The sequence below is a fragment of the Coloeus monedula genome, assembly GCF_965178545.1.
Source record: "Coloeus monedula genome assembly, chromosome: 1".
NCBI lineage: Eukaryota > Metazoa > Chordata > Aves > Passeriformes > Corvidae > Coloeus > Coloeus monedula.
Genome location: NC_138781.1, coordinates 92,371,792 through 92,385,941, shown reverse-complemented (window position 1 = coordinate 92,385,941; position 14,150 = coordinate 92,371,792). Strand labels below are relative to the sequence as shown.

The following is a 14,150-nucleotide window of genomic DNA, read 5'->3' as shown; positions in this document are numbered from 1 at the left end:
GCAGTTCAAACCAGTCAATTAGCATCATAGTGTGATATCTGGGAGTCTTTTTCCTTTTGTACTTCTTAATACTTTTACAAGTGTTCATTTAGCAGAAGAAATTAGGGACAGGCCTTATTGTTCAATATGCTGGATGTGGGGAAGAAGGGAGACTGGTAAATATTTTGATAGTGCCAAGTGCTTCCTTTTCTGCTACTGTTAGAAACATACTATTTCCCCCACTAATAAGCTGTGAAGTTCCTCTGTGACTCAGTTTCCCCTCCCTGAATCTCTCTTGTTCCTCTGGATGATGAGCACTTGGGGTCTGTGCTTGTTGCAGGATATGTCTGTGCATTATGGCCAAGAGTAAAAAATACCAGTCATGGAGGGTCCCAAAAGCTGTAGAACATCCCGTAGCACTCAGTGCTTCAGTTTCTAATAGTGGCAGTGATGGGAATGCCAAGTTCAGTAACTGGACAAAGGCAGTGTGGCTGACTCCACAGCGATGCAGAGCACCTGATGAATGTGGAACACTTCAGCTGTGGCTGTCCAAGGCTGTATTGCAGTCTGTGAACACCTGGTGGAAGACTCCAAAACACTAACAAATTCCAGTCTTTAGCCTTCCAGTAGCACTTGCTGTTTCACGAGGACGTTTTTCTGATACAGACTTGAGAAGCAGCCATACAGGGCAGGTGGTTGTGATGCTTCTGCACCTCTCTCCTGAGTGTAAAGAATTCTCTCCAGGACAGCAAGCAGTTTGTGCTGGTTTCTTTTGTCTTTGTGTGTGGTTGGGACATAAGATGAAGTGGTTTTCTCAGTTTTCTTCCACAGATTTAGTCATGTTTGTTGCTTACTTGTTACAAGTCTCTTCAGTTTATTTTTTAATGTTTGGACACAGGCATCAAAATTAAAAGTAACTTGCTTTTAATTGCTAGAATTGATCTGGAGTGGTATCAGCTTTCATTGTCTGTAAAGTAAATCTAATGAGAAACATACTGGTCAAGGCAAGTTTTTTCATATAATCTTTATATAATTCTGTGGTTTACTTCTGTCACATCAGATCTGTGAATCAAAATATCCTGTGGTTATCACATGTATATGAATTAGGATAGGCAGATGGTCTTGAAGGATGTCCATCTATCTCTCCATTATTCTTGGTTAGTTTATCTGGTCTGCAATTAAACTACATCATTTATCAGGATGCTTCTGAGATGGCTCTGTGCTGACTCAGACTGGGACAGGCCAGACATCTTTACCAGGGCTGGTAAAGAGCCATTAAGGCCTATCAATGCCCTCAGGGTTCTGGAGTTAGCATTCCTGGTCTTGTTCTTCCCAAGATCACAGTCTAGAGCTTTCCTATCACAGCTCTATCTGCCCTTCCGCTGCTGGGCAGCATTGCTTGCATTGCTTGCACCCTGCATTGCCTGCACCGTCTCACTGTATCTGACTTACAGAAGGTGGCAGCCCTTCACAGGGCCAGAGAGAACTTGGCATGGAGACTGCAGAATGGTGTCAGTGGAAGGGGACTGCTGGAGGGCAACTGGTCAGACTTGTTCAGGCCAGAGACAGCTCAGAAAACTGATAAAACTTGGCACCTGGATCAGGTTGGTCCTCGCACCTCCAGCGGTGTTGATGTGTTACTGTACCCCTCTGCCTGGCCCCTGTTCAACAAGATGCTGACAGCAGTATCTGAGGAGGGTCTAAACCAAAATTGACCTACTGAGACTGAAACTCCTGTAGTAAGATCCTGCCAGTAGTTTGTGAGAAGTTGGTCTCATCTGAGCCCAAATGCAAACTGTCCATCTCACTAATCCCATTTTGGTCTTACAATGTGAATGCTGTTTGAGTAGAAGGCACATTCCCTTTTTTTTTTTCTTTCAAGTTGGGTAGGTGAGACTGTAGAGCAGCATCCTGAAAGATGCCTGCAAGTATTCTCTGTTGAAGGGGGTGTGTATATCCAAGCTCCTCATAGCAGCTTCAGTTGTATCTGGTTTCTTGGGGCTTTGTTCAGTCATGTTTGATACCCTCAAGGATGGTGGCTCCACAGTCCTTTTGGGCACCTGTGCTTTGTCTGAGCAGCCTCAGGGTGACAGTCTCTTTGTCTGGCTGGGATTTCTCCCAAGTCTGGCGCCACTCATCCTTCTGCCATGTAATACCTCTGGGAAGTGTGGGTCTTAATCTTCTCTACAGCCTTTCAGTGGGCAGCTGAAGTCACCAGTCAGGTGAGCCTTCATTTTCAAGAGGAGCATAACTTCCTAGGAGAGATCAGAGAAACATGAGAAACAGTAGCTCCTTGCTTTAACTTGTGAACTCTTGGGAGACCATCCTGTTTCTAAGTATATGTTTGTGTACTTCCTGAGTTTCTACATGACCCTGGTTCTCATTTGGTTTTCTGTTGCTAACATCATAATGTTGAAAGATGACCTGCAAAAGAAAAGAGGGCCTTTGCTCCCTTTTAAATCTGTAAATGTAGAGAAATCCCCAAACTGTGGTTTGGTGGGTAGAGTTTTTATTGGCTTGGTTTTTTGGTGATTCCTTCCTCCATGTGATACATACATAGATTTTTAACCTGTCTGCTTTAGAAGGTCGTGTGAGTAATGGCAGGCAGCTTGGTAGGATTCAGCTGCCTAGGAAACCAGAAAGCAAGAACACAGTTGAAGGGATAATTGATTTTTGGTTTTAAAGGTGCCAGCTTTTGTCTAGCACACCTTCTTTTCTGAACTTGATCATTGAGCATGAGTCTCCCTCTTGTACCTTCAGGTACAGCTTGAGAAAGCATTAAACCAATATTTTTCAGAGAGCAAAAGAACTTCCAGTAAAAATGGGCTTCCTCTTACTGATAGCTAAATATGTAAATAAGCATAAGGGAGAACAGTCTATTCAAGATGTTCTCCATGCATTTTAAACTAGCAAAGAAAGCAAACCAAAAAGGGTCCAATGCAATTTTTTTCCTTTTCAGGTCGCCTTTGAAGGCTGTATAAATCAAGACAAGGAATTTTCTTTCTTTTAGGAAGCAAGTAGAGAGGCAGTGGAATTTGCAAAGCTCAGGTGTGTGATGGGATTGTGCCAGCCTGTGGTAATCCTCCTTTCAGTCTTCATTTGGCAGTCACGTGGTCCTTATAAGCTGACTGCCTTAGCAGCTGTAGTTTATCTGCTGTATCTCAACACAAATATCTGTCTTTCCTATGCTGTGTATCTATTTTGAGAAAATATTGGCTGCTACCATTAGGAAATGTTGAGGTACTTATTTTTACCTCTTCAGGTCAGTAAAGTGAGTGATCAGCAGGAGAGCATGCTGAGATAAATACATGCTTCCAGTATTTTAAGAAATTTTTTTTTAATGGTGTCCCAGTCCCATTTTTTTAATGAATCCCAGTCAATGGCTACTGTGTTATGTCGGTTAATACCATAGGAACCATTATTCATTCGGTAGAGCAAAGAAATTTTACTGAGATAAAAGAGGAATAAATGGAAGTTAATCCAGCATTTGACCTTCCAATTTACCTGACAGAATTAAAGGAGGGACCACAGTGGTCTCTACAGCTGATGGTGGGAAGTGGAGAGGGAGGTGCTGAGCTTTCCTCCGTGGTACCCAGTGAAAGGATGCATGGGAATGGTTCAAAGCTGCATCAGGGGAGGTTCAGACTGGACATCAGGAAGCATTTCTTTACCAAGAGGGTTGTCAAACACTGGAACAGACTTCCTGGAGAGGTGATTGATGTCCCAAGCCTGTCAGTGTTTAAGAGATGTTTGTGCAGTGCCTTTAATAACATGAAATGATCAGGCAGTGAGATTAGATGGTCATTGTAGATCTCTTCCAACTGAACTTGTTCTGTTCTAGCATAATCGTAGAATCCTCATTACCTGCAGTTTGATCAGGTTTTTCTTCCCTTACTATGGGTAAAGTAGCTTAGTCACTGTCTTGCTATCATAACAGTCCTAAAGCAATTAATCCCTTTCCTCTTCCTTTTTCTGCACTGATACTTCTGAGTCCAACCAGGAGATGGGGTGGTGTGTGGTTGAAATGAGTGTGGTCAGTCTTGGTCCTACACTGTGAGATCCGTAGCTAAGTTTCTCTGGTGAGTCCAGATCCTGAAATGATGTACAGTTGTTTAGCTGGAGCACAAGATAGGCAGAGCTACAGTCTTAGGTGCTGAGAGAGGAAGGCTCCTCTGGTTTTCTTCAGCTTCCTAGTGAGACTTCAGAATTCATTGCTTTCAATTCCCTCTAACTGAATCAGCAAGCAGTATGTAGCCAAGCCCAAACCTATTTTGGGCTTTAGCTAGAATGCTATGGTTTTTTTCAGCTCAGAGGGACATTTGGAAAGCTGGTGTGGTACACAGTGTGAAGAAGCCCTCTGACATTATCTGAGGCAAAGAAGTGTTAAAATTCAGCCTGATTTTCACAGAAATTGCACAAAATATCTGACTCTAAATTGGTGTTGGTTCATAAATCTGCATGAAAACTTCCAGGCCTGGGAGCTCTGGGCCAATAATACTGTCTGTCCATGCCCTACCTTTGTATTTGTGTTTATGATCCATGTGGTGGCACATCACACACATGATGTGCAGTATGGGGTGGGGGTAAAACAACAGCTCACTGTTGCTTCTGAGGGGGGGTGACTTTAATGCTTTATCTCCTGGAGCAGTCTGCCTCTTCCCGCATAGGGACAGAGAGTGATGATAGTTTCCTGTCTAAGCTGTAGTGTCATTTAATGGTCTGCACAAACAGTTCCTTGTCTTGTTAGGTATTTTTTTAACCATTATTTGAAGTATTTGCACTTGCAAATAATCAGTTTGAAACTTGTGCTTATTTGATCTTTAATGTATCTTAAAGACCACATGCCAAGAAAGGGACTATCAGCTGCTTTTTCATTGGGAATTATTATAGTTTGTGTTGTGCAGTGCTTGTTCCAGAACATGGTATTAACAGGAGTTTCGGTCATGTATTATAGATGGTTTTTACATGAGGATAAACTTTTCTTTTAATGGATTCATTATATTTGTCTTTGAGTGGTGTTTCTTTATCCAAAATAAATACTGAACAGAAAGACATTTTCGTAGCTAGGTATTGGAAGAATAAAAAATTCATCTGCCCTGGAGCTGTGAAAGTAACAGACTTGTATAATTTCAGTTTAGAAAAAAGGCAAAGTTTCAATGTTATTTTTTTCCTTATGAAAGATTTGAGATTTCACAAAGATGTGATTTCACAAAGATGTAATTTTTCATAGGAGAGCAAAGTAGAGACAAAGTAAATTATTTGCAACTCTAAGGAATGTATTTAAATGAGCTGCTGTAATGTTTTATTTTCATTCTGGTAGAGATTTCTCAGATTATAAGAATGGATTTCTTGGCAGCCTCACCTAAGGGAGTCTTGCAAGTCTCCTGCAAATAAAATCACCTTCAGAATCATTGTTCCATTTCTCTTTCTACCTCTTGTGAGATTTATTTACCTTGAGGGTTGTAAGTTGTCAAACTTTTGATCTGTACTCATCTATACCTGTGATAAATTTTTGCCTTGGTTTAGAACAGACTTAATAAATAAATGCCAGTATTACTAGCTAACAAATAATTTTGCACATTTATTTAGCCATGGTAGCATGGTGTTGGTGTAATGATAACTAGTTATTGAGAGATTATCCTTTTACTGAAAATATTCATGCTTTAATAGGAAAGAAGGAAGAGGTTTTTCTTCCCTAAGATTTTGTTTCATAGTATCTAGTTTATAATTTTAATATATATATAAAAAGATAGAAAAACATTTATTTCAAGGAAATCCAAAACTCTTTTATCATGTTTCATGACAGAAGCATTTACATGGAGTTGCTTCAAATCAGATTGCAGCCTTCTGTAGGACATTGAGCAGAGACTGTGCAAGATTTAAGCTAAATTTGTACCAGATTGTGTTTATTGCTGCCTTTCTGTAGATGCAACTTATATTGACAAGAGAGTGCATAAACTTTGCTGGGAGTCATATGTTTCTGTCATCATTGTTGCATCTATTCCAGATCTTTTGCCTTAGTTTAAAAAGGAGGGGTTGGGGCATATATCAGTGTTTCCCAAATGCTTTTAGTGGGGTTAAGTCTCTATCCTTACCTTGAAAAAAACTTGGCTATGGAGCAGTGGAAGGCAGGATGGTACAGGATCTGGAGGGTCTCCATCAAACAGGAGTTAAAAGGAGGCTGAAACTCAGGGGTTTGGGACAAAAGGGTGCTTTCCTTACACACCACTGCTTTGCGGCCTTGGAGTTTGAGGTTTCTTCTCTGGAAGAGTGACTTCCCTGGCAGTACTGATGAATCTATAAATCAGGCTTTCCCATGTGGAAGAAGGGAAGTTGTTTAATGTGCCAATGCACAGACGTTTAGAAAATAAATTTGACAATATTTCCTTATAAGATATTTTTTATCTGTTAAATTTTATTGTAATCAGTTTATGGAGTCAACAAAATCTTGAAATGGAACTGCTTTTAAGTGTGGATTTTCTTTTTTTAGCACTGGTTGGACCATTCAAAATTCATTAAGAAGCAAATAAAAAGTAAGTACTATGTCTCTGCCTGTTTATTTTGTTACTTCCTAAAGAATTTGAACTTCGTGTATTAGAACATGATAGAGAATGTTTAAATATAGCCGTTAGTGGAATAAATATGTCTTAGGAAATAGTTTTTATTTAATGGGTAATTGTCTGACTATATTATGTCTAAATGCAAGTTATTAAGCAGTAGCCCAGCCTTCAGAAGCCCTTGTTGAACACGTGCTGTTTGTCTGAGGCAGAGTAGGTTGCCAGGTAATTTCGGTCTGATCTGTGAAATTAGGTTGCGTGGACACAGATCGCGCTTCCTCTTACTGCTACTGATCCAGAACAGATATCCTGCAATTTTTTTCAGAGAGTGAATGGAAAATACTTCATTGTGTAATGATTAATTTTTAATTTTTTTTTTAATTACTATTTTAGAAGTAAAACCAGCAGAAATACCTGCTGTTTTGTCAAATGTAGTTTTGAAATAGCTGCTGTTTCATCAAAGGTAGTTTTGGATGGAGGGGTTGGGTTGGATTGGGCCACTGAGTCTTCTATGAAAATTGTCTAAGGCAGGGAAGTAGCTCCTGGATTTTTGATAATCTAGTTTTAGGCTTGGGTACAGTAGAGCATTGGCATTAACATGTTTTGTTACAGTACTGCAGCTGGCAACAGTCACGGGCCACTGAAGACATGGCTTCTGTGAGATTAAAATGTGTTTCTCAAGGGAATCGTTGACCCCCTTGCAGGAGCTCACAGAGATGGGTCCTGACTGCTTCAGTGGTGCTTTGCCTTTCTTTTTGATAAGTACCCAAATATCTAGATGATTTTTGTAAATGGTGGAGTTCTTCAAAGGCCTTTAGGATAGTTTGGTGTCACCCCATGGTGTGTGGGTGTCAGCCTGCTAGAATCCATGGTGAAGATAGCTGCTGTGGGTAAGGTTTTTGCTGTTTGGTTTTCTCTCCCTTTTCATCACATCACAGACTGCTTTACCTTAGTGACTAACTGATCTGCAGCTGCACTTTCTGAAATAGATTTGTCCTTTTCTTCTGGAAAATCAGTGATTCTGTAATACCTTCAGCCAGTTTAGTTGCATGCTTTTGTCTGTTTTTAATCTGTGAAGGGCCGGTTTTGAAAAGAATTTGGCCAATCCTGGCTCTGAGGGATGACGAAGAGGGAAGCAATTTTTTGGGTGTTGTAAAGGTCTGTCTCACAACAGGATACTTTCCTTCACCTTGCATTCAGCAGATGCTTTGTGAAGAGTTCCTCTTTAATGATGGTTGTTGCTCACTGCTCTTTTCTCCAAATCATTATCTTGCCTATGCAGACCTCACCAGTGGTGCCTAACTGTGAGCCCAGGGTGCTATAGCCTGACTTACAGGAGCTGTACATGGAGACAGAATTAAAGCTCTAATTATTGAATTTTAGCTGCATGTCATTTAGTAGAAGGATCATTAATAGGCACGTGTTCACTATGTTGATATGGTGTTACAGAAGACCTTAGAAAAGTGTGGAAAAGTAATTTTTCCATCAATTAATACATCTGGAGGCAGTTGTTCAGAAGATGAGGGTTAGGCAGATAAGGATGCATTGGTCACAGTCTCATGGTAGCTGGATAACTTGTTATTATCTGTGTTACATGGAAAGTCAGATATAGCATTCACCTTCTGACGTTAGGAAACACAATTGTTGCAACTCCACAGAATTTGTTAGCTTTCTGTTTTCAGGGGTGTCTTCCAGAGTCTTCTCCAGCACTTTCCACCCTATTTATCTTACCTTTTCTCATTCATGTGTTTGAATTGAAAGCTGATCTGTTGGGTGGTAGGTGTTTTTATTTGGAGTAGTGTTTGTGCCTGGTAAGGAGTATCACCCTCTCCTTCCCTCTTCCTTCCATATCCCCCTGGGCCCAGCAACAGGCAGTGTACCTGGAATTTACTGTCATTCACAGCATGCTGTGGGGCACGCCTCTTTGGACAAAAACGTGTTTGCCAAATAGACTATTGCCTTGGTAAATTTGAATTAATGAGTATCATAAAGTATGGTAATCATCTATTTTTTGGTTTATTGCATGCATTTTTAAATTAAAAAAACATGAAATGTTTTCTCTGAGGAATTTGAAAAATGTAATCAATTTTGGGTTTCTTGGGTTGTGGGGAGGTGTGGAGACTGTTCTGCCTTAGCAGGACTGCAACGAGTATAAACCTTTTTTCCCCATTTAAAATCTGTGCCTGTGCAGTTGGACCTCCGTACACGTTGCATTTTCGAATTAAGTACTACTCGTCAGAACCCAACAACCTTCACGAAGAGTTCACCAGGTAGGAACTATGCATGCCTGATGGCGTAGTTAAGACATCTGAGGCTCATGGGAATACTGTAAACGGGTGATTTGAGCTTTCTTATTATGAGTGGTCATTTTGTCTGCCTTCTTTGGTGTTTTCCTACTGTCAGAGAAACATCATCTTTTTTATTTGCTGCCAGAAAGCATTCAGGGACCTCTCCAAGCGTGTTAGTGTGTAGGAGATGCTGCGTTTTGGTGCTTTGATGTTGGCAAAGAAAGGCAGTGTTGGGTGGGGAGAGTTGCAGCTGGGAGACACCTACCCTTGATACTTGCCATCCTCTCAGAGTGTTTTCCATTATGTCCTGCTAAAATGCCAGTGCCCTGCTTTGTTCCTCCTGCCCTGAGACTTGGGGGTGATTTAATAATGGTACCGAGGCCACAGAACTGTGGGAATGGCCAGCCTGACTTCTTGGTTAACAGCTGATTGAATCACTTCTGCTTCCCCGTGGTTCTCTGTGAAGCAAAAGCCTGCATTGTACAAAGTCACTCTACAAATATCTGGAAGTCTTTTGTTTCCATCTGCTGGGCTGTTTTCTGTGGACCTGTACCTTGCTGGATCCGTAGCACCTTGGTGTGATTCAGAGCATGTTCTGCAAACTGGGAAAGGAGCAGCTGTGGGAAAGGGCTTACTTATCTTTTGTATCTGCTTACTTTGTGTCTTCTTTGTATAGTAGTCATCTATCTTAATGTTATTTTATGTTTTCTTTTGTTCTGTCTCTCACCGTAGGGCACTTTCTGTGTCTTCTAATTTGCTTGGCAATAATCAGTGTACTCCTAATCAGCCTAAGGTGTTTAGAGATGGTTGATTGTTGTAGTTCATATGCATCTGATGTTTACATTATGGCTGCAGGCAAATGATTTGCTGTCTGCTGTGCCAAGCATGGATTTTTCTCACTGCCTGAGACAAGATTAAAGAGCTAATTGTCACCACCTTATGATATAGACATAGGGTCTTTAATATCCGTTATCGATTTAGTCCAGCAGTGATAATTCAATAAAAGGGCATATTCCTATACAATGTATAATTAACTTGTAGAAATCCCTGCCACTTATGTAGCTGCATATAAGATCTTAAGAGAATCCAAAAATCTGGATGATTTATGGACATCTCTAATGAGAAAATGCAGTTAAATTAGTAGGAATAATATGTGTTTTCTGGAAATAGATATAAGTCTTCATATATCAGGGTGCTTGTCTGACAAGTATTACATTTCCCCTGTGGTCAAATTATTGCATTACTGTCTACCACAAGATTTCTTGCTTAATCCTCTGAAGCATATGATCCCAGTCACAGTGAGGTTGTTTCTGAGCTATGTGATCATTGCTGTGATCAAGTAAGACATTTTGTCTGAAAGTATTAACCTCTGATGCCTTGTGATCTAATTGTTGCTGAACAGTGACATTTCAGAAGACTGTTTTAATTAGAAAAATACTTTAGTCGGCTAAATACTCAGTGTTGTGAACAACTTCTTTTGATTATAAGCTTGACAGACGACCACTGTGAAACTGTGTAAGAAAAATAGGGGCACTTTTTTTTTGATTGGGGAAAGTAATTTTGAATTTCAGAATTTTATAATTCTTAAATTTTTAATTCTTATAATTTATGGGGATTTTAAAAGAATCTTTATGCTAGTTGGATCATATTTTCCATGTAGCATGTTGAATACAAAGTGAAGATTAATAACTATATACTCAAAATCATTCCAAGTGGAAGAAAAATCATCATTAACAGTAACTTTGAACTTTCCAGGTAGGGGGTGTTCAAAACTCCTTCTGGAGATCTGCTTTCTAGAAAACTTCAGTTTCTAGTGAAACTACAAACATCACTTTCTCGTAATTAACAGAGTATTGTGAAGTGTCAAAACCCTTCACCCACTCTGGCTTTTTTCAGTTTAAAACCCACAGTTGAAACCCAGGGCATTTTGGAAGACATCTTCTGTCACTTGTATGTGACCTGATTAGTTAGTTTAGTTATAAAAATGACAGAGGAACATGTCTATACTTGTGTGTTGTGGAGAATTTTCTAAGGTATTTTGCTGATTTGGAGTAGCAACAATTGAGGTGCCAGTGTTTGTCGGCCTGCACACAGAAAAGTAACAAGAGTAAGGCATACCCACCAGAGCCACCTGACACTGATAGGAGCACTGCCCAGAGTTTTCTTGCAAATTTAGAAGGGTTCATCTGGGCTGTCAATAAGAACAGGAAGTATACTTGTCAACCCTTTGTCTACGCATGCAAATACCCAGTTTCAATTAGCAAGTCAGGTATTCAAGTATGTGAATCAGAGATGTGACAGAGAGCTAACATGGACGAATCTGATTCTGCTCTAGTGTTATCATGAGAAATCTTAATCTTCCTTTTCATTTCTTTCACTGTCTGATTCCAACTATTTGTCCTTCTCCACGTTCACTGCATATCTTCTGTGATGAAAAACAGTCTTTCTAGCATCCTTTGTAAAGATAGCGGAGGTTTATGTTTGCGTTTACTGGGCTCTCAGGAGTGCTGCATGCTTTCTTCTCTTGAGTCACTCATCTTTGCAAGCCTCACCCCACAGTGTCCAGAGCAGTGCAGAGTTGGCCTGTGCCTTCCTGTCCTTATGACTTCACAAGTTCCTGCATGACTGTGGCACCTGTGCATGCCTCAGAGCCCAGCTCTGAGTGGTGTCAGTGAAGCATGCCTAGAATTGAAGATTAGCAAAGCAACAGCTTAAAATACTACAGCAGTTTGAAGGCTGTAAATTCCTACTTGGCTTATTAAATAAATGTGTGAGCTCTATGGAATTTGGGTTTCTTTTATTCAGAACTTTCCTGCTATTTTTAAGTGACATTTTGGTATGAACCTTTCCTTTTGCCCAATTTGGACATTTTCCATGTTCTGTATTTGTGTTTGAGGAGGCAGCTCTGAAGCCTGTATGCATTTATCTGTGTTTTGTTTCTAGATACTGTAGTTCGATTCCTGCCTGAATTAGGTAAGACCCAAGTTCAGGAGAACATTGGAGTGTCAGTACCATTTAGGTGTATGCTCAGATAGAGCGCATCCTAAACAGCAAAGCTTTGGACAATGTCCTGAGCACAACCAGTGGACAAAAAACATTCTTCTCTTTGATTTTAGTGAAAGCTGTGGGAGCTTTGAAGCTTGCAGGGTGTATCTGTGTGATCCCAAAGCCCCTTTTTTTGTCAAGAGCAAGTTATTAAAATTGCTGTTACTACTCAATGAATTAGGGTATTCTTCCAGCCAGTGGAGCTAGAAGGATGCCACTGTAATTACTTCTGACTTTCTGAATTTTTATTTGTCAGGTACCTGTTTGTATTACAGCTCCGACAAGACATTCTTTCAGGGAAGTAAGTACCTTTTCACACTTGCAGCTGTAATTTAAAGAATTTATAATAGTTAATCTCCCAGTAATTTAAAATTGTAACTTTTAAATCTTTTTAATTCTTTATGCTGTTCATGCACAGACTATAAGCATGATTTACAGTCCCATGTGCATTTTGTTTTTCTTTAGAATACAGACATATGGGACTTTGTGTGTATTGTGACTGTATTACTGACTAATAGAATGGGGAAAGATTTTGATGGACTGACCAGGTGATGGAAATGTTTAAAGAGAGCAAAAACTGTCCTGGGTTTTATGACTGGAAAATGTTAACATGGGCTCACCACATTTTTTCAGTACAGTAGGTGAAATAGAGGATGAGAAATTTGAAGTGCAACACTTTGTTCAGGTTGACTCTGCAAAAATATTTTGTGTGTTTATAGTCTTACCCTGACCCATATTCACACCTGCTCTAATTTTTTTTTAATTACAGAAACAAAAAACCTCAAACCCATATATTCTACAATGCCGTGTTAAAGTAAAAATGGTTCCTTAGTTGATTTAGTGTTTTCTCTGTTAGTTCAAACTTGTTTTATGGTGAAGTGTATCATGTTTAATGCTAATCAGAATGTACCAACTTACGAAATAATAATATACAAGTGAAAATTAATTGTAGATGTTTCATAGCATGAGTAGTTTGTGGCAGTTAATGTTTGTTTTTTGTATCAGGCTGCTTTTTGGCTTTATTGCAAGAGGAATTCACTGACAAGAGATATGATTTTTATAGTTTGGTTTTTTGTTTTGTTTTTAAGACTGAAATGCCCATATGAAACTGCTGTTGAACTAGCAGCTCTGTGTCTCCAAGGTATGCAATCTTTTGAAAGTGGTTTGTCTTAATTTATTAAACTGCTCACCTACTGGTTTCTTTTCCTTTGTTAGTAATGTGTTCTCACTGATTATGTATAAATGCCATTCTTTTACCCAACGAGAAGAGTTTTAGGGAGATCACTTTCTTGACTTACCTCCATTCATAACTTCTGAACTACGTTAGCCAGTGTCAGCACACTTGATACAGGGATGGAGACTCTAAAGCATGGATAGACAAAAGTTTCTTGGAAAACCAGGCCTGCTTGGGCAAGAAGGACCCAAAATAGCTCCCCACTGAGGGAGAAGCTGTGGTGCGTGCACAAGTGTTACCACTTCAGCCTGAAGAGCCAGCTGGCCCTTCACACAGTTTGTGGGAGGTGGGTGCCTGTGAATATGGGCTTCCTGCTGCCTCAACAGTGCCTGGGAGAGGAAGCCTCCACAGCGTGTGGCTCAGGAGATGGGTACAGGGCAGGAGGGAGGGAGTGGCAGGTACTGGAGAGGAGAGAATTATATGGGAAGGTAAGAACTAAGATCACTGCTGTGGCAGGAACAAGGATTTCAATATGTAAAAGCAATTCCAGTACACTGGGTTTCTCATTAGGTTATTGTAGGATGATGTGGAGGTTTTTTTGTTGCTGCAATCATGTTAATACAAATATTTGTTCCATCTCGGGCAGTTTGTTTTGCAGATGGGGAGGAAATTTTTGTGATGAGGCTCAAATCAAGTTCATTTTTTTCTAAAAGAACATGCAGTGAGCTGGACCATTCTAAGCATATCAGCAGCAAAATTAATTGAAAAATTCTCTTCCTGTTTCACTGGTGGTTGGCCATGGCACATGGAGGGCTTAGGCAGAGTCTCTTAGTTTAATATAGCACTGGAAGTCCCTCAGTGGTTCTAGATGGACTTGACAGGAAAAACTGGGAATTCAGTTCCAAGCAGCAACAGGTGTAAATCTGAAGGCAATGGGTTGTTTTGCTGCACCAGTTGGCACAACTGTGATTGCCCGGTGTGCCAAGAACTGCTGCAGGCAGACTTTGTTTGTCTTTCTGAGGTGGAGGAAATACAGAGCCCAGATTTGATTTGTTGCTTACATTTTCACAGATAGAAACTCTGGTAACCTCACATCTGGTCCAAGCA

General features: G+C 40.1%; 1 protein-coding gene across 1 annotated transcript in view; it reads left to right on the top strand.

Annotated features, from left to right (window-relative positions):
* The window catches only part of EPB41L4B (erythrocyte membrane protein band 4.1 like 4B), a gene marked incomplete at both ends in the record, with an annotated part of 82,200 nt that overhangs the window by 55,780 nt on the left and 12,270 nt on the right, over positions 1-14,150 (top strand). The window contains 4 exons of the mRNA XM_082278283.1: positions 6,470-6,512; positions 8,728-8,806; positions 12,126-12,170; positions 12,958-13,010. Coding sequence (XP_082134409.1) covers positions 6,470-6,512; positions 8,728-8,806; positions 12,126-12,170; positions 12,958-13,010 — 220 coding nt within the window. The remainder of the gene's footprint in view (positions 1-6,469; positions 6,513-8,727; positions 8,807-12,125; positions 12,171-12,957; positions 13,011-14,150) is intronic.